We start from the raw sequence: 19,955 nt of genomic DNA, 5'->3' as shown, positions 1-19,955 counted from the left end.
AAGCCCAGACAACTTATAAGTGGAAAACGGACCCCTTTTAAAATGATGGAACAACATTTTTGAAGACATCTGTCATTCAGGATACACACATCCTCCACCCAAATTTGATATTATATTGACATTTTACAGTGCCAGATAACAATCTATAGTGAAGAAAAGTAATTAAAAAAAATTAGCTGGACAACCATTAAAAAAAAAACAAAAACAAAACACCTTTCTGTCTATTGGAGTTAGGGACATACCTCCACAAAAGCAAATTTTCAAAGTAAAATTGTAGCAGTATGTATATCCAAAAGAAGTTACGTATAACCAAGAAGCAGTTATAGTTGAATTAAGACAGAAACTACCCCATGTGTTGAGAAGGGAATAGAATTATTTAGCCTGCCACCTCGGCAATGTATTTGGTCTTCAGAAGACAAATCCGGCAGCTATAAACCCAATATATTGTAATGGAAAGGGAGTGCAAAAGTGGCAAAACACAAGAAACCGTATGTAAGCTCCTTGCCATTCTCTCCAAAAGAGGTTCTTGTCTTCTGAAGAAGAAAAACCAACATGAAACAGATCCTTCATCAGCGTAAGACTGTTCTGACTGCTCCTCAGTCAACAGATCACTCATGTAATTGGAACTACAGTTCTCATACGGTCAAGGCAGAGAGATGCAAAAAAATCCAGAAGTATCCACAGCCACGTGTAAACCGGCAGGGAACATGAAGGATAGGGACTTGCTTATTAGAAGGGCCAACTGCATGAAACCATCTACTTGAGCACTACACAATGCTTAGGAAAATGTCATGTTTATGCAGTATATTCATGCCAAGAATGTAATTTAAGGAATCACAACACAGAATTTGGAAGACAGATCTATAGCCATAAGAAAACATAAATTTCTGGGGGCTATTCTCAAATATTTTATTCCCGTAACAGAAACTACACTCTCAATGTGTAAGGATAATGTAAAAATTGCTCACTTAAATGCAATGAACACGTGAAAACTCTGACAGGAACCTGAACATTGTTGAAGCTGAAAAAAGTCTTCAAACCCTTCCTCATGAAATAAGGTAAGGAAAGACTCAGAGGAGTGGATAACTTGACAACTTTCTACCTGATGAATGCAAGCAAATACAGAAAATTCTACCCCACTGTGGCCACTTAAAAGATCACAGAACACAGTAAACAGGGGAAAATGTGATTGTATTCTTATAGCCTATTATTTTGTTATTTCTAGCAGCAAATCTTCAGCACGTTAAACAGCTGCTTCTTGGAACAGCAAAAAAAGGATATCAGGCGATCAGTTTTGACTCAGTTCTCACAAAAAAAACCCAGAAGCTGATTCAAGACACGAATATGATGCAGCTCAGTTATGACAGAAAAGGGGGATGGCAAGGAATACAACAGCTATTACAAATAATAGGTAAAGCTTTTCAAAGGAATTGGGAAGCTGAAAAAAAAAAAAGAAAAAGAAAGGAAATTAAATGGAAGGGGGAAAGCCTGAGAATATAAAATATAAGAATTTCAAATGACATTGTAATCTAATCCAGGAATGTATGAAATACTTCCTCCCCCTGAGAGCAAGAGAACACAGCAGAGGAAGAAAGCAAGTTAAATGGCAATACATGCTTTCAAAAATAAAATCTAGCCTGAGAAAATTATTCAGGAAACCAACAGAATTTTAAAAGCTATTAGGTGAAGGCAATAAATAAGGCATTTAAATGTATCAGTCACAGGAAGGCTACGAAAGAATCAGATGTTCTACTAAAAGATAAGGCATCAATTATGGATACTGCAGATAAAATAAATTATTTCTCTGCATTGATCTTTACCACAGAGTATGATGGAGAAACATCTTCTACAAACTTTATATATTTCCAGTAGGAACTACTTATAGAGAAAATGAAGCACTTACATATAAGAAGCATCAGGAAAAGGTTCTAGAAAATGACTTTCTAAAGCTCATTGCTAATTCCAGGGCACTGGCCAAAAAATAAAATATAATAAAATAAAAAACCAGAACAATTGGATAATCACAAAGAGATATCAAACTACACCTCTAACTCTCATGAACAAAGGTTGGCCAAGATAGTCCAAATATTTTTTACTCCAAAGACTTTCAGAAGATTTTTGTGGACTAGAAAAGACCCATGAGAACAATTCTCAGTTAACCAAGTTTTGAATACAGAAGAGTTATTCTCTGTTTAATGAGAAGCAGGTATCAAGTTTTTGTTTTGTAGTTGTCAGCATCAGTATTTTCGACTCTAATACAGTAAGCGGCAGAGAAATGGAAACTGAGGCAAGACAGAGGGTACAGGGCAAGAAACAAGCCAGACACAATGCTGCCATCAGACTTTCATAGTAATTACACAAAGACACTCTGAATTTAGAAGTCTTCTCTTATTCGGTAGAATCTTAAGACATTTCTGCCTTTCATGATCTGTTATTTGAAAACTAGCATTTTGGATGAAATAACATCAAAAGGAAAAATAAGAATGTTGTGAGCACCACTGCAGTTAATACGATCTTTTGGGACATGACTCTCTGTTCATTGAGACTCATGGCAGCTTTTCAACACGGTTCAGGGTATGTGGAGCATCGTGTGCTCAGGTGATGATGGTTACGATGAAATTCAATTCACAGTGCAGAGGTAGCATGGGCAAAACAACAGGTTCAACTGCCTAGGAAAACCTTCTGTTAGGGAAATTTAAAAGATCTCCCAAAATGGCCCACAATATGTAGAATACTTTCTCCAGCTCATATCACTTCTTTTGCTTCCGTAGTGCCACCCATTCCAGAAGAATCCCTGGGAGAAATACTACAGGGTCCTGCGGGAGGGCACAACAGGAACAGATCCTAGACTGGATCATCTGATTGTAGGCACAGCACATCGTACTGGGACAATTTCCTTCTTAGCTCTTCAATGATTCACCTACTGGCAGGAGTTTTATCATAATAAATTAGGCCTATGAGAAAGCATGCTAAATCTTTACAATGCATACAATTACACCAGCTTTTCTGATCTCCTGAGCTTCTAAATCTGTCTTTCTCATTTTGTCTGAGCACAAGACCTCTGCTGCTAACTCTACTGCCCTGTTCTCTCCGGGTATTTCTGGAAAAGCTTAACTGAACAGCAGCAATGGAAGAAGCAGCACAGAACACAGAAAACAGCATTCACAATTTCACTGCACCAGTAAAGCACAGGTGGCATAGCATATACCAAAAAAATGAAACAAGGGAAGACAGCTTCTGCTAGGTTTATTGTGTACACGTCCTCCAAATAACAAATCACTTGGGAATTACTGTTACATGTCCCTATTTAAGATATTCTACCGAACCCATCAATGAAATTTCTGTAGTTACTACAGTCAATGCTTTGAGAAGCAAATATAGCAGAATACATTAGATTTCATAGCTATTGTAAGATTAAGCCCAAAACTACAGTTATTTTTACAAATGTGCAGTAACAAATTCTCCTCTGATCATATCTTGATTTCGTGTAAGAATTCCAAATATACCATGTGACTGGCTTTATCTTATTTTTTATTATTATTATTCTAGGTGTGTTTACAAAATCACCTAAAAATCACACTTTCTGTGATGCATTTCACAGTGGCTATGCATACTAGTTACACAATCAACTGCTTGTCTCTATGAGAAGTCAGTTATTTGGTAGAGTTTCACATGGTTTACAGAGAAAGTGCCTGGGACTTCGGAGAACTGTGAGGGTTTTTTTTCTTCTAAACTGTTTAATAAAGAGTTTGAGGCTTCTACCATTTTTAATGTAAATCCTTATTAAGCAATAACCTTGAAACCTCCAGAAGTTCAGTTCTTGTAGAACTGTTTCTACCTGAAGCTGCAAAACTGTATGACTTCTCTTCGCAAAGAACAGGCATTTTTCCTGAATGGAGACTTCTCAAGGGAAAGTCTAACCACCCACGCCTCTTACATGAAGCTCACAAAAAAATACTAGATGCAAGCAGGATTGTTCAGGATACCAGAAGCCTACCTAAATTAGCCATTTGTTTCGTACTAGAGTAAATATTGGGTCAAAACAGTCACTGAGGAGATCTTTGATTCTCCAGGATTCTCTAGTTTAGATAATAAATAACAGTCTTAACTTACAAAATATTACCTGACTTTTAACAATTTATCTCACAAACTTTTTTTTATTATTTTCTACATACTCTTCCTTTTTAAGACCTGAAGTTTATAGTGCAGCTTTCTTTACAAATGACAAGCTTTGTTAACAAAGATGCACTTGTGGATCCCCAAGAAAATTCCAAGGTAGGGCAATCACTTCAAACTGAAATCTCCACAAAAAAAATAATTTAGGTTCTCCTATTGCTTATCTGACTACCAACGGAGCACCCTGCCACATGAGCACAGCTGAAATATGTGGAAAGGAAGTGGGCGTACCACTTTGAAAGATTTAACTTACGGTTTTTTAAAAACAAAACCATTTGAAACCACAAACTTCTTTAGTGCTTTGACATTCACATAATGAGATATGATGGAAGTGCTACAAATCAAGATTGGCAGAACCACTGAGAGTCATGCAGAATACAAAAACTCTGTCTAAAACCTTCTACACAGATACTAGCCCACCATTCACTACAATGGGTATTCCAGGCAGGCCCAACTGTGCCAGACCAAGAGAGTTTGAATGTGTCCTGTATCAGCCACACGCAGAGCTTCCACTGACTTCAGGAGTAACAAATGAAGATCCACAGGCTTAATCCACTACTATGAAAATTAACATAGCTTTAGTACTACTTTAGCAAGGGCAGGATCAGTCCCCAGACAGATTACTACCTGTAGCCAACCCCATGACTCTCTGGGGAAAAGATACCTGACCTTAGGTGGTGTACACCAGATAGTCTGGTCATAAACAGGATGCTGAGCCCAAGCTGGTTTTTAATAGTTCCGATCCACACATTTATTACTCCTCCTTGTTTTCAATCCATTTCATTATCCTATTTGCAACAAAAATACTCCCAGCTCTCCATTCCAAACAGCAGATTATGCCACTTAATAGCAATTAAATGTCCTAAAGGCATTAAAAAGGCTATTACCAAAACACATTTTCAAGCACCGGTATAAATCATTTCATATAGGCTTTGAAATCCATAATGAGTGAGCATTCAATGTGAATGCCTTTGCTGGGATCATACGTCTAGGTGTTAACACAATACTAAATATTTATACACAATATTAATTTATTTACACACTATATTAATACTAAACAGCTTTCTCCAAGCTACTAAGACAGTCTGAATGTACGAGAATTTTAAAATTATAAACAGTTTCTTACCCACCTTTAGTAACTTTCTCTGATACAACATTGGTTTTTTAACCTCAAACCTAACAGCAGGCTAAATAAGCAAATAGGACAACACTGACGAAGCTTTACACTTACCTATTTACACTTCAAAGCTAAGCATGTCAGTTCAAGTTATGAAAAACATTTTCAGTTAATTAAAAAAAAAACAAACACTAAAACTTTGTTGATGTTAGAGCCCTACTATTGGAAGGAAGCTGAAAATTGAAAAGGAAATCAGTTACATCACCTCACCAAAGAGACACAGAAAAAGCACTGGCCAATTGTATTAGTTGATCTGCTAGAATACCTCTCCTACAAACCTCATTCTCCATCTGAGATCCCTTCTAATAAATACATTATTGTTAGAACAGATTTTTTTTCCTCTAGAGCATAGCTGCATTTAATATAAGTCAACTATGAGCCAATGCCGAACAACAGACTAGGCTAATCAAGTCACTCCTTTGTAACTGTTTATTTTAAACACTAGCTAGAGCCCACTTATTCTCACTTATCTCATAGGGTTTGGATTTGGCTAAGGATCCCACCTACTCAGAGAGCATTTTGACTATCTATAGAAGACTACACCATACTGAAAGTGTTTCTTCTTTTTGATGTGAGATATGGCAACAATAACACTTTAGTTCTAAAATATAACAAGGCAGCAATATAAAACATAGTAGTTACTAAAATTCCTGGTGACAACTGACTGCAACGTTAAGCTAAAAAGATTTAAATGGGGTTGTCATAATGGCAGTCTTTGGCCTAATGAGTGTCCCAAATTCAAACCTGATTCAAGTCACTGGAGGACAAAATTAAAGAATTACAGACTAGAGTAACCGGCTTGTTAAGACATCTCACAAACAGCCCTGCCCTGCTGTCAGATACACCCCTGTTATTCAGGGCCATATGAGACAGGCTTTTTCAATATCTAGTGGGAAAAGTTACTTTGTCCTGTAATTTAGGATACCATCATACAAAGTAACTAACAAAAACACGAAATAATGTTGATTCTCAGATACCACAATTGGGTTTTGGGTTTGTTGGGTTTTTACATCAACTTATTTTCCGTAACTACTACTGAAAAAGCATATCACATATTTAATCTAATGTCCTCCCAGTTCCTTTATTTATGTTTTGATTATCCCAATCTTCATTTATGCAGAGCCGAACTGAACTTAGAAGCTTTTAATTAACTCTTTGCCAATGCAGAGTTGGACCAAAATCTGGTGATAATTAGAAGAGCTTCGTTATGTTTGGACTCTAAATTCTTTAACAAGCTTTAATTACTAGTTCTCATGTAAAACATTCAGTCTAGTGCCTGTCTGTGGTCTATCCTGCTTCTTCTGTGATTCTTACAGAACTGCAGAGCAGCCTACAGCTCCCACTGAATACTTGGTTACATATGAGAAGAGTTCCTCAGATTCTAATGTTATTTCATTACATCAAGTACAGTAAATTTATTTTTTCCTTAGGAAATACTGCTGAAAAGTCCAAGAGTCTATGCTGTCACATAGACGGCATTCACAAACAGGATTACAAACCTGAAAAAAATATTAAGAGAGTGTAAGAATGTTAGGGAAGGGTTGAAAAATAATCTCTAATTAAATAATTCAAATGTAATATATTTAATTAATTAGATATAATCTTACAGTATCTTCTTAAAAGCATTTTTTCTAAAATGAGCTGCCTGATAAACCCACACTGCTTTTAAACAGACAAAATTCTTACAGTTTGTAAATAAAACATCTCACAAGAATTATTAATCTTTCTGTCACCTAGCATACCTCATCCTCACTGTAGATCTCTACCTACAAAAATCTCCTCACCCTAAGAACTTTTAGCTTAGGCCTGTCCAAAACACTTCATTTTCTACAGGTATATCACTTATCAGCAGGATCATTGTTAAAATCAGGGATAAATATATTTTAATTATTATCAAGCTTGAATAAATACCTGTTCATGTTTCCAAAATATGCACAGTAAACAAACTGGGAATGAGGAGCCATTACTCAGTAGCTCCTCATACTGTGTGTGTTCACATTTCTAGATGCACCTTACAGCAGTGAAGCTGTGGCTGGTTACAAATCCACTACGTCTGCCAATGTAATAAAGAATAGCTTTTCAAATGTATGTAAACACAAGGTGTAATCAAGCCTTGTAGTATACCCAATTACCGAAATTCAGTAGATGGAAGTGATCTTTTCAGTTTCCTATAAAATAACAACTACAGTATTAGACTCTTCTTTCTTTCCCTCTTTAAACACATCACACACTAACATTTCAGCTTCATATATGCAGATTAAATCCAGCCATCCAAGAACTGAAACCTGTAAGAATTCCCTATTGCAGGCAGATATTTCTAAAACCAATTTAAAATATTAAGTTACTATTCTTGCTTTTCATTTAGAACTAAGTAAGCCTCTGTAATGAATGTGCTCCAGATATGAAAAGGTATTAGAAACACTTCTTTCCCTCTGTGCTTTTGTAGAGAACAAGGCAGGCTAGTTAATGCTGACAGAGCCAAGGCAAAGACTGTGTCTTCCTGGATCAGGCCAAAGAGTTCTGAAGAGCTCCTTGTGCAGAAGTGCAGGACGGGTACAGCTCACCCCATCATCTCCACTGCCCATCCGCCACCCTCCTTCGCTAAGACAAAGTGACAGCAGTCACCAAGTGGCAAATGTTCATCATCCCCAGCACAAATGAGCCTTTGGACTGTAAATCCTATGACTCTAGAAGTATCCTATGCACGTTGCATTTTCTGCCTTATTTTTAGTATTATTATGAGCGTCAAGGTCATCATGTTCATGGCTCAGAATGTAATTAGCTGAGACAAAGGTACAACCTCCTAACAGCAGTTTTGGTAGGAAGAGAGCCTATGTGTGCTACAATAAACCTGTTGCAGAAGTACACAGTGTCAGTTTAGTAGCATCATTTCTACATTGCTTTGAGATAATCAGTGAATTTAAGTTTGGATGTTATAAATTCAGAAATGGTATTCAAAGAGTATTTTCACCTGTTAGATACTATAATTTATAAGCTGTTTTAGTTTGCAACCTGTATTGTTCTGACTAACCCTTCTCATCGATGAAAACAAATTACAATCAATTTTATTACACTGAGATACAGTCTTATAAATAAGCAGCTGACCCTGTGAAATGTATAGTATGCTCTATTAATATATGTTATAAATAAAGACTGAAATCTAAAAGAAAAGAAACCCAAACTGCTTAAGGAAAAAGTCATTGGTTTATGTATTTATGCAGGGCATTTTGGCTTTTTAATTAATTAAAAAAAAAAAAGAAAAAAAGAAAAAAGAAAAAAAGAAAAAGAGGATTGAACTTTAACACTATGACCTTTATGTAGCTGGGCCACATCTCAGGCTAAAGACTAATGTGGTTTAGCTACTTATGAAATGATTTTTAAAGTACCTCTACCCTTCTAAATCAGGAGCACGGACACTCATCAGAATAATCCCCTCAGTTAAGTTCTTGAACCCACTGCCCACTAAACCCTGGCAGTACTAAGTCTTCATATTCCATAGTGCTAAATGCCAGGAAAATCACCATACGACCGCAGTGCAGCTTATCTCTAAGTTTCAAACAAGAACCCTGCATCTCTCTTGTAAATTCACTGACAGATTGAACAAGAACATTAAATCAGTCTCCACACAACACTACTCTTAAAAAAACACTAACAAAGCACACCCCTTTGGAAGACAATGAATAGATTGTTTTTAGCGAGTATTATACAACCAATCTCAAGTCAAAACTTCTGAGACAGCTTAGCACTATTTTAATGCAACCTTCTGACCACCTGTACTGTACTTCACCAAGGGGAGAGGAAACAAAGATTCCCTACATATTTTTTTTTAATATTCAACAGTATTACTGAGCCACTGAGAAGGTCTACAACTCTCAGCCACTCTGAGCACATTGCTAGAAATGCTATTTTGTTATGCATTAAACTGGGAGACATAAGTAAATATTAGCTTTGCACAATGCAGCACAATTTTGCAGGTTAGCAACACTTTGATACAAGTCTTTTGTTTTTGTTAAAATCCTGGCTACATTTAGAAGCACCACAGCAACTGCATACTGGTTTCTGCATTTTCCACCCTCCTTACCAACCATCTTAGGAAAAAAAAACCTTGTCATTGCAGCAAAACCAGACCACCAAAGCCCTTCCAAGGGAATAACCCCATCTTATCTCAAATGCTTGCTTTACAAGTTCTGACATCACTGAGAATAATCAGATCTGGAAAACAGGCTATTTGCTGTTAATACTAATTTAATGGTTTGCCGTTACACAGTGCTATAGCCCCTCTATCTGGTAACAACCAGCAATCAATGCTGAGTTCCTACTGAACTAGAATCTTGAATTTTAACAGTAATGATGCTGTGAAGTGGACAATGTGAAGACAGTTTCATAATTTTGGTTTCAGAAAATAACTAAATCTTAAAATACAGCTCGCCATCTCTTATGTTTTAGAAAGCATTTTCTATCAATAAGCTTTAGGAAAAAGTCAGTGTTGGCATATATCTAGCTGAAGAAATAATAAAGAAGGAAAAAAAAAATGTGCAAAACCAGAAGTATTATTTTCCAGAACAATAAAAAAAATTTTAAAAAATCAGGTATGGAAATCATTTAAAAGTGATGCACAAAAAAAATTCATGACCCACATGCCTTGTGACAGTCTACAGCTAAGAAACAACTGCTCCCCAAATCACAAAGATTTTACTACAGAACTCATTTCAGGCAAAGAATAAACAGGATAATGGTGTAATTTTCAAGGTAATGCTAAAGACACACACACACACAAAAAAAAAAGAAAATGTACCAATGGAAACTCATTTCTAATAAGCACATTTAAATAATGCTGACATCTTTTAAAAAGCAGCACTTTAAAGCTGATATATGTGTATATACACAGGCATGCTTTGTAAGCAGTCACACTGTGATCTTAAGACACAGTAACCGATTTAATCACACAGATGTTCACATAAATTGACCCTGATTCTGCCAATGCCTATCTCTACAAAAGTGCAAAGGCATCACCCCCACACCCTGTATTGAGCCTATATGTTTGCAAAATTGGGTCACATACTAATCTCATTATAAATCCCAATGACCCTAAACTACTTAATGCAGCACTTCTACTTGGAATACTATCAGGATATTTTTTCCTCAATTCTTTGCTAACAAAGTTACAAAATGCCTCAGTGAAAGGTCTTTTCATACAGATTAAAATATCAGTTATTTTTTCTACAAAGAGCACCTACCACATTGCCAATGTTTATGCACTGCTGATGTGCATCTTCCCTGTGAGGGTAAAATGGAAGTGGCGGGGAGGGATGGGACACACCTGTAGGGCCCTTAGAATTGCCAAGAGAATAATTCAAATTTTAAAAGGAAAAGAAAGGCCGTAAAACCAAAAAGTAACAAACAAAGAGAGGATGTTAAGGCAAAAAGAGGAGATTTTGCAAGTTTGGGCTTATTTCACAGGGACTAAAGACGAAATTTCTTCAAGTATTTCAGAGCAAAGTTTCCCTTTCTCTTTTTACCCAGTTTTGTTTTTATTGGAGAGTGAGCCTCTCCCATTCCACCTGAGCTTTTCCCAAAGGTTTAATTCTTGCAGAAATAAAAAAATCAAAATACTCTGAGGAAAAAACATAAATCAATTTGGACTTAAAAATCAGCTGCTAAACATGATACAAAGTGAATTAGGTTTGAAGCACAGTAGTTTGTCTCTTGCAGTCAGCAGTTATCAGAACTACACCACAAAAAAAAAAAAAAAAATAATCAGGAGTAACATGTTGTAAAAAGGACCTGAAAGTAATGGAATACCCCTAGTTAACATGCTGCATGAGAAACACAGCTTTGGAAATACAAAAAAACTGCCCTTGGAGGACAGAAAAGATGAAACATTGGAAGAATTTAGTAAGTTTTACTTATTTTATCTATATTTTAGAATATTATTAGAGTAATATTGAGCATATTGATAAAGTTTCAGAAGCAAACATTTAAACAGTAATAAGCATTTAGTAAATATATTTTCCCCTGCTATCACCAAATTTCACCAGGATGGGTTGATCCAATTAGGTATTTCTTCTGTGAAAAGGACACTGAAATTTATAAATTCCGTTGCCATTTTAATTTTTCTCATGGCTGCTTTACTCATCTTTCTCCTCATGAATGCATTTAACCAAAGGGCCCCAGAAACCTGTGCAATAACAAGTAAAAACCCATTCAAAAAGCACTTGTCCATCTATGTGCATCTTGTTTCTCTGTGTGTTATCTAGAAGCCATTTGAATGCTCATCTTCTGCCTTGTCCTGGTCAGAAGTGCTCTCCTCTGGCAAGCCCGTCTGCTCAGCCCTCAGAGGGAGCTACTTTCCTCCACGGAAGATGTACTTTACTCAGCAGAGTGGCTTGGGATTAGGTATGTAGGGGAAGGTAAAGGTATGAAAGCAGGTTTAGGAGCTGTTTGCCCTGGAAATTTAGTTTTGCGCAATGAGAAAACACAGCCTGTTTTGATCTGGAATGCAGCCACCATATTAAAGGGCACTTCTAACCCTCACCCTAAAGATCAAAGAGCCAAGTCCCTTACAGCAGGGGTCCTCAAACTATGGATACAGCCCCCCAGGGTCCTCAATCCGGCCCCCGGTATTTACAGACACCCCCACCGGGGGTTGGGGGGGGAACCAAGCAGCCGCAGATGGCTGCCTGCCACTGCATCCGCGCGCCGGCCCCCTGGTTAAAAAGTTTGAGGACCCCTGACTTAGAGTAAGAAATCATCTCCATAACACAAAGTAACTCGTTGTCTTTTGCCCCTTTTGTCTACTCTTGCAATGAAAAAAAAAAAAAAAAAAAAAAGAAAAGTACCTATGCTTAATAGTAACAGCAACGACAAATCCCTTCCACGCAGCAGAACCTGAAAGGGATTTCCAAATTAAAAAAGCTGCTCTTTACCTTGGCATTCAGTCCAGCTAGCTACAATGAAAACTCTGGGTTTCTCTTCTGAACTGTGCTGCAGAAGGAAGTGCCAGAGGCAAAGTAGCTGCCCTGCCCAGACTGCTGCTGAAGTTACTACAGCCTTTGACGGCCCGATCCTCCTCAAAGACAGGTACTGGGCAAATGCACAAGTGCCTGCTTGTGTTTTGTGTATGCATGCACAAGTGCCCAGTTAAGACTGCAGTATTGCAAACTGGTTCAAACCACAAAGAATCTCAAAAACACATCACCAGGCTTGGAAGCATACAAGTGTTTCTGGTTGTCATTTGCTTATTTATAATTGTGACCAGGTAGTCCCATATGATTTTACGGGCCGCTTCCCTCGTGCAGTTTGTTTCCAAACAAGTCATGGGAGAAATCAGCAAAACCAAACACCAGTATGCTTTAGGTGCCTCCTGAAAGCCACATGAGCTATAGAATTTAAAGATAAAGTCAAAGCCAAATCCATACCAATCCATGTATTTACTGGGCTTTGCAGGAGGTTTCAAAGCAATGAGTCAGATGATAAATGTACTGCAACACTAGACACAATACTGCAGATAGAGACAGGTCTTTTGCTTTAATTTTTAATTTCCATTTTCTGTGGGTTTAGACAAACCACTGACATTACTTTAGCATAATACTTTGCAGTGAATCAATACTTTAATTTAATAATGGTATTCTGCTGTCAACATATAATATATCACATAATGTCCTTGTATAGATGCTAAAAAAATATGCCAAATAAAATGCAAGGCTTTACTTTCACCAGTGATCACAAGTTAAATCAATGTAATGAGAATCCTTACAGCCCCCAAAAGAATTTTCTTCAGGGTTAAAAGGCAGCATGGAGTAGTCTCAGCCATATCCCTTCCTCTCATCATACCAGTGCTACGAAAGCTCTCCTAGGTCATGGGATTCCAACAAGCACTTCAATAAAAGGAACAGAGAGGAAGTACAGCTGAATAGAATCAGCGTACATATCTGTGAGTGAGACTCACTTAAACATTCCACATTCCTTAAGAACTCAGTGATAACTGTGCTAGTCCCTAACTGTAAAGAGGATTATAAATGGAAAATGGAATGAAGTCTAGTGTCATCCAACTTAACTGAAACTGAAGAAGCAAGTTATAGCTGTAAAATATGAAAAATAAAATAAAATTACAGTAACTTCCACTTTAGTGGTGTGACTACAATTCCGTATTTGTTATTTTTATCTTGACAGTAGCCTTTCTGTTGACAAGTATTTAAGATGGGAAACACAAATCTAATCATGTCTGTGGTACACTGACTCATGGTATGTGAATAGAAAGTAAGTGGGAATAAGGAAGAAGCAAATGCTTTTAGAACTCCCCATTGTTTGCTTCAGTATTTTTTTTCCAATTCAACAGCTTTTGATGCTTTACAAATTGATAAATAACTGACATATTAATCTTAGTCAACGCTAAAGGCACGTGCTTTACAGTCATGTGTGCTCCCCTCGATTTCAATGACAGCTCATGATCATAATGCAAAGTGTTCACAGATACATGTCATTTGTTGGCAGAACGTTTTAGAGCTCTGGGAAGAGTAGGTCTGGTTTTACTATGGTTTGGCACCTCCCACAACACCCTCCAGTTGGTGAAAACCCCGCAGTTCCATCTAAGTGCCATCCTTAATGTGAAAAAGATATCTGAGTCAGTGCAAAATAAAACAAACAGGTTTTACCAAAATGTCAGTGTTGGTAACAGTTCATCTGCCAGAAGCTTGTTACTTGAACCCATGTCGTGCATAACAAACAGACAGAGACATGACTAGGATAAACGACTGGATGAGAAAATCTTTAGCAGGAAATCAAAGTAAATGCAGGCTGCAGTCTGGACTCATAAAAAAAGGTCGCAATTGGACTTCACAAGATATACCGATGAAGGGTCCTGTAACATCTCTTTCCTTGGTTACTATGCATTAGTTGAGCCCCACCTGCCTGACCTCGGTTGTCTGCATTAGTCTTTGGTCATATGAACACAAGAGAAACCACAGTGCTATTTCACAGCTGAATTCACACAGGAATTCTTATAAGTACAGTATCTCAATTTAAAGATAATAACATTACTGAAGAACCCAGAATACCATGAAAAATGCATATTGGAAAAATCAGGGCATGACTCTTCAGAAATGAAACCAATGGCTTGATAAAAATAAAACCTCACTGGTGTGTTCCAGTCAGTTGGTTGATTTTTCTGATCTACAGGCTGGACCATCCTTCTAAATCAATGATTGATTTTTATGTTCAGCACTGAATAAAGAGGCTCATGCTGAAAAGCCATAGTCCGTGCATGGTCATGAGAAACACATGCAGGCACAAGGCACAGAGCGAGATTTGATGAGTAAGTGGCTTTTGCTTCGTCAGAACCTGAAGGATCTTCATCAAGAACTTTCAAAACAGCTAACAGATAGCTTGACTTTGAGTGAAACACAACCAAGAATTATTGTCATTATGCACACCCACAAAAAAAGAGAGATTTCACAACATCTCCTCAGATGAATACACACACAGAGAAAAGGCTTTACCAACATTTACTTCAGGTGGGCAATCATCCGGCTTTCTGGAAAAATAACTCCCGATTTACCTTCCATTTTCCTAAGTCATGTTTTGAGCCCATTGTAACATATTAAAACAATTAAATAAACTGCAACACGAACCACTATAGCTAAATACAGCTGCTTCTTTTCTTAAGAGCTGTGAAATGCTGAATAACCTATGACTCCTGCCGACACATGTGTGCCTTGCCAAGCCAGAGGATCACACACGGGTGTGCGCTATTTCGAAAGCTGGGGCATCAGATTTGTCATGTCAGATTTGTATTCACACAATACAACGGGATCCACGACTTTCATTTCAATAGCAGCTGGAGCAACGGGCACAGAAGGAACATGCAGCTCAACCTGGGAAATGAGGATGAATTTGTTTCAAAAAAATCCCCTTCTTCCCAAGAGCTGTTAGTGGCAGATGCAGATACTTGCTTTGGGGTCACACCATGTCAGCAGTTCAAGGCAGCAAGATTGCATTTCTTCTCCCTCTCCCCTCCCCTCCAGTGATTACTGCAGCCCCCAAGAATTTTACATGTATCCTCAGAGATACTTACATGTATCAGGAAAGTAGAGCTGTAGGCTCTGAAAAAAAATTTCCACATGCCCTACAAATTCAAATCCTTTTTTATGTAATCTATTTAATCTTCCATTAATGATAATCTCTGCTATCAATGTGCCCAAACAGGGTCAATTTCTGCTGGATTTGCACTTCTTGCATTTCATCCTATAACTGAGCTGTATTTAATGAGGGGAAACACCCTGCTGTAAAAGGTACTAGCAGTCTCCCTAAAACAAATAATAGTTACGAGACTCTGCAACTGCCAGGAACATTTCAAGACTGTGGGTTTTCTTCTTCCTTTGTGTGTCTTTCATAGAGGAGAGTCCTGCCAGCTGAACATTATTTATTAATCAGGATATTCTTGCCTTCTACACCTTGTAAGGAGACAGCATAGAGGGGCGGAAATTGCTGTGGGTTTCTCTTACATACCCAAAAAGGCAGAAACAGGAGAAAGGAAGAGATTGCAAGGCAGCACTTAGACCCCGACTTGGCAAGCCCAGGCAGCATTTCAGACACACACAGGTCACAGCAGTCTGAAACACCATGTAATAACATATCTGGTTCACACAAGGCTTGGAAACAGAGCCACAGGGTGAAAATCAGGCTGCCTTTGCTGTTTTGTTTTTTAAAGGTGCCCAGTGTAACTCCCTACACCTAAGTCAAACGGGCAGGGTTCAGAAAATTTTCCTTCTGGTAACACCTGCCTTCCTCTGCAGGTTGTACCCCCAGAGCCAGCAGGCTCAGACACACCTGTCAGGGACGGCTCTCTCTCTGTTACTGTAGCAGACACCACAGAACCGAGTTACTGCCTTGTTTGCTCTTCTGATTTAGTGGTAAGTTTTATTCATAATCATTCCCAGCCACCCGCCACCTGCACACCCACCCACCCACGTCCAATTTGCTGTTCTTCTCCCGATTTTGTCAATTCACAAGATCAGTTCACTCTGCATATACTCTCTGCTCCGGGGCTCATCAGCAAATAGATTTAACGGACAAAATAAAGTTCAAATGACTCTCTAACAAAATCCTCTAGCAGAATAGTCGTACATTAGCATGCAAAAGGGGAGTTCTGGGCTGTAAAAGCAATTCAGGTGGTAGCATTCAATCGAATTGACATTCCTAGCAGAAGCAAGTAAGAGTTAATGGAGGACACCCAGCTTCCCATTTCCTCTACTGCATCCAAGAAAACGCAGAAGATGACTATAATACAGCATAATTGAGCATTTCACTAAATAGCACCACGCACATGTTCTTTTGGCACGGATTGCACTTGTCCTAGATAACCTTTATGAGAGGCTGAAAGTTGATGCACCCAGACCAAACGAATTTTCGGATTTAGCCCAAATCCTTAGGTTTGCGCCTGCGAGGGTGGGAAGAGCCAGCCACAGAGCATCAATCGGGGAACTAGCCCCCTCCTCTGCTTAAAAAAAAAAAATAGTTACGGCAAGACGGTGCTGTGGCTACACACAGGAGTCGGGAAAGCGCTTGGCTGCGTCTGCATATTCGCGGGGCGCCCCGGGCTCCTTCCTGCGGGAGCTGGCGACGGCTCTTCGAAAAGCCGGGCGCCGGGACGGGGGGAGCATCCTTCCGCAGCCCGCGCTCTTCTATTTCGAGGGAGAGGCTGTGGGAAAGCCAAACCCCCGCACCGGCAGAGAAGCACCGGCACAAGCCGCCCCGCTCCTCCCGAGGACCACTCTCCCCGCCGCCCGGGGGATCACCTCCTCTCCCCCTCGCCCTGATACCTCCCAAACACCTTCCGCAGACCAGCCTGGAAGGGGAAAGGGGCGCGGGGGGGGTGGGGGTGGTGTCTGCATCTTCCCTAAAGACCACGGCGAGATCCAGTCACCTCGGATGGCTACTCCTGCCTCATCATCCGTCACGCGAGCGGGGAAGTTGCCGGGGGGACACGGACACACACATGCAAGCGGGGGTGGTGGTGGTGGGGGAGAAAAGCAGCGCAAACTTCGCAGCTCTCCGGCCTCCCGCAGGGCAGCAGCCAGCCGGGAACCCCGCGTCTTCCCCGCGACGCGGCGGCATCGCCCCGGCCCCGGCGGCGCTGGGCCCCCTCCCCGGGCCGAGCCGGGCGGCCGCGGGCGGTGCGGCGCCCCGAGGGCGCGGGGCGGCTGGCGGTACTTACGGATTTTGGGGGTCGTGCTGGCCTCCGGCGTGGTGGTGGTCGACTCCTGGAAGGGAGACAAGGTCCAGGACGGCGCCGAGTCGTGGACGTAGATCTTGTAGGAGGAGGTAGCGTGTGCCGCAGTGGGCCAGGCGGGCAGCGGCGGGGTGCTGGGGGCGGCGGGCGGCGGCCGAGCGCCGCGGCCGGCGGTGCCCGGGGGGCCGCTGGCGGGCGGCGCCGTGTGGGGCGCGGCGGGGTGCCGTGCCGCGGTGGGCCGCGGGCCGCCCCGCGCCGGGCCGCGGGTGCCGGGGGGCCGCGGGGGGGCCCGGCTCATCGTGGTGAGGCGGGGGCTGACGCGGCTGGGCGGCCGCGGCGTGGCGGCGGCGGTGGTCTCCGCGCCGCGGGGGGGGGCGGTGGGCTTGGAGAGGAAGAAGGGGTCCTGCCCCACGCCCTTGGCGTCCATCAGCTCGGTGGGGACGTACTCCTTGACAGAGCCCACCACGATCCACTTGAGCAGCATAAGGCTGAGCCCCAGGCCGATGAAACCGATGAAGAGGGGCACCACGCACAGCCACGTCTGCTGCCGGTTCCAGACGATGCAGTCGCTGCAGCGCAGCTCCCGCGGCGGCCCCCCGGCCCCATCCCCGCCCGGGCCCCCCGCCGCTGCCGCCTCCGCCGCCCCGGGCGCCGCGGCGCCGGCAGCCCCCTCGCTCATCCTAGGGGCCGTCCGCAGCGCCGCCGCGGCCCCGGGGCATCAGCGCGCCGCGGCTGCCGGCGGCATGCGGCGGAGGGGGGCGGAGGGGAGCGCGGCGCAGCGGAGCGGGCGGCGGGAGCGTCCCGCTCAGTCACGCCGCCGGCATGGCATGCCCCGCGCAGCCTCCCGCGGCCGCGGAGTCAGCGGGACGGCCACGCCATCCGCTGGGCGCCCTCCTCTTGCGCTGCCCGCTTCAGCCTCTTCGCTCTCCTTCTTCTCCCTCCGCTCTCAGGTTTTTCTTTTCTTTTTCTGGGTTTTTTTTTTTTTTTTTTTCCTCCGCGTTATAAGTCGCAAGAATCAGCCTCCTGGATTTATTTTTTTTTTTTATCCCAAGCGTGCGGCTCCGGCGGCGGGCAGGCACATTCCTTCACATTCGCGCTCCTTCTCGCCTCTCCTCTGGTTTCCTCTCCCCTGGGAGCTGGGGGATCTTTTCTTTCCGTCTTTCTTGCCTGCCTGCCTTCCCTGCGCTCCCTCCCCCGCCCGCTCGGCTCCTGCCTATGCCCGGCCGCGGCGCAGCAGCATCCCTCGGCTGCTCCGCGGGGAGGCGGCGGCGCGGCGCAGCGCACCCGCCACTCCGCGGCCCCGCGGCCAACCCGCGGCCGGCGCCGGGCCAGGGAGGCCGATCCGCGGGCGGGGCCCGGGGGCAAGGGGGTACAGCTCCGCGCAGCTCCTCCGCGCCCGCGCTAAGTCCGGCCCGGCATCAAAACTCCGGCGAGGGTTCACGGAAAAAAAAAAAAAATTAAACAAATCCACACACACCCAAAAAAATTAAGATGAAGCCCTGGAGAGGGGGGTGGGACGGCGGCAGTGACCCAGTCGGCAAAAAAAAAATACGGATCCGGCAAATAAATAGGCACGGGGAAGGCAGCTCCTGCCAAGCTTGCAGCTTCTGTTCAATTGTGTATTCCTATCGCAGAGCAAAGGAGGCAGGCTAGCGCGCAGAAAGTAAGGCGCCTCCCACCAAAGCCTAATGGTGGTTTCTTAATGCGCACAAGATAAATAAATGATCCAGGCAAACCCCTCGGGAGGGTGCATGCTACGGCAAGTGGAGCCTAGGAAAGGAAGGAAAGGAACGAAAAGAAAAAGAAAAAAGAAAGGGGCGGGTGGGTGGGGTGAGGGGGATCGCCTGAACCCATCCTGTGGTAGCAATCCAATAGGCTGCTGCTCTATGTCAAAAAAGACATGTGTGGAGGGAGCGGCGAGGGGTGTGCGTGTGCAGGAGGGAGGTGGAGACACCTTTGGAGAGGATTCCCGGAGAAAAAACGGGGCTCAGGACGAGAAGATGTTTTCCGACGCTAATGCTATCTGGTAACTAACAATAAGCAGCATTTTGTTGCTGTTGTTTCTAGAAGGGATTTCCTAAAGGAGAACAAAAACCACCTGCAACGAAAAGATGGTCCTTTGCAGCAGCCGGGGGAAAGCGATGGCACAGGCACGTATTGAGGCTGCAGCTGTCGGGATGTCGCCAGACCAAGTTTTGATATTGAAACTACTCCAGCTTTCTGATCTGCTCCAGAGTTGAACTCCAAGTTCAATGTGGTCAACAGCATGTGCTTTCCATTCACTTAATGGACAAACATTTCAACAGCTAGGGTGGTCACTGAAGAGTTAACAGCAGCCTACCAAAAGATGGTTTTATCACCATTTTCAAAATT

General features: G+C 42.3%; 1 protein-coding gene across 4 annotated transcripts in view; it reads right to left on the bottom strand.

The window, feature by feature from the left end:
* The window catches only part of NRG3 (neuregulin 3), a 428,187-nt gene extending 408,533 nt beyond the window's left edge, over positions 1 to 19,654 (bottom strand). For all 4 annotated transcript variants that reach the window (XM_080402857.1, XM_080402854.1, XM_080402855.1 and 1 more), the window contains exon 1: positions 17,568 to 19,654. In XM_080402857.1, coding sequence (XP_080258983.1) covers positions 17,568 to 18,261 — 694 coding nt within the window. In that variant the 5' untranslated portion in view covers positions 18,262 to 19,654. The remainder of the gene's footprint in view (positions 1 to 17,567) is intronic.
* Between the last annotated feature and the right edge of the window lie 301 nt (positions 19,655 to 19,955).

The sequence above is a fragment of the Falco punctatus genome, assembly GCF_963210335.1.
Source record: "Falco punctatus genome assembly, chromosome: 9".
NCBI classification, from domain to species: domain Eukaryota; kingdom Metazoa; phylum Chordata; class Aves; order Falconiformes; family Falconidae; genus Falco; species Falco punctatus.
The sequence above is the reverse complement of the archived record's forward strand: the minus strand, read 5'-3'. Positions and strand labels throughout refer to the sequence as shown.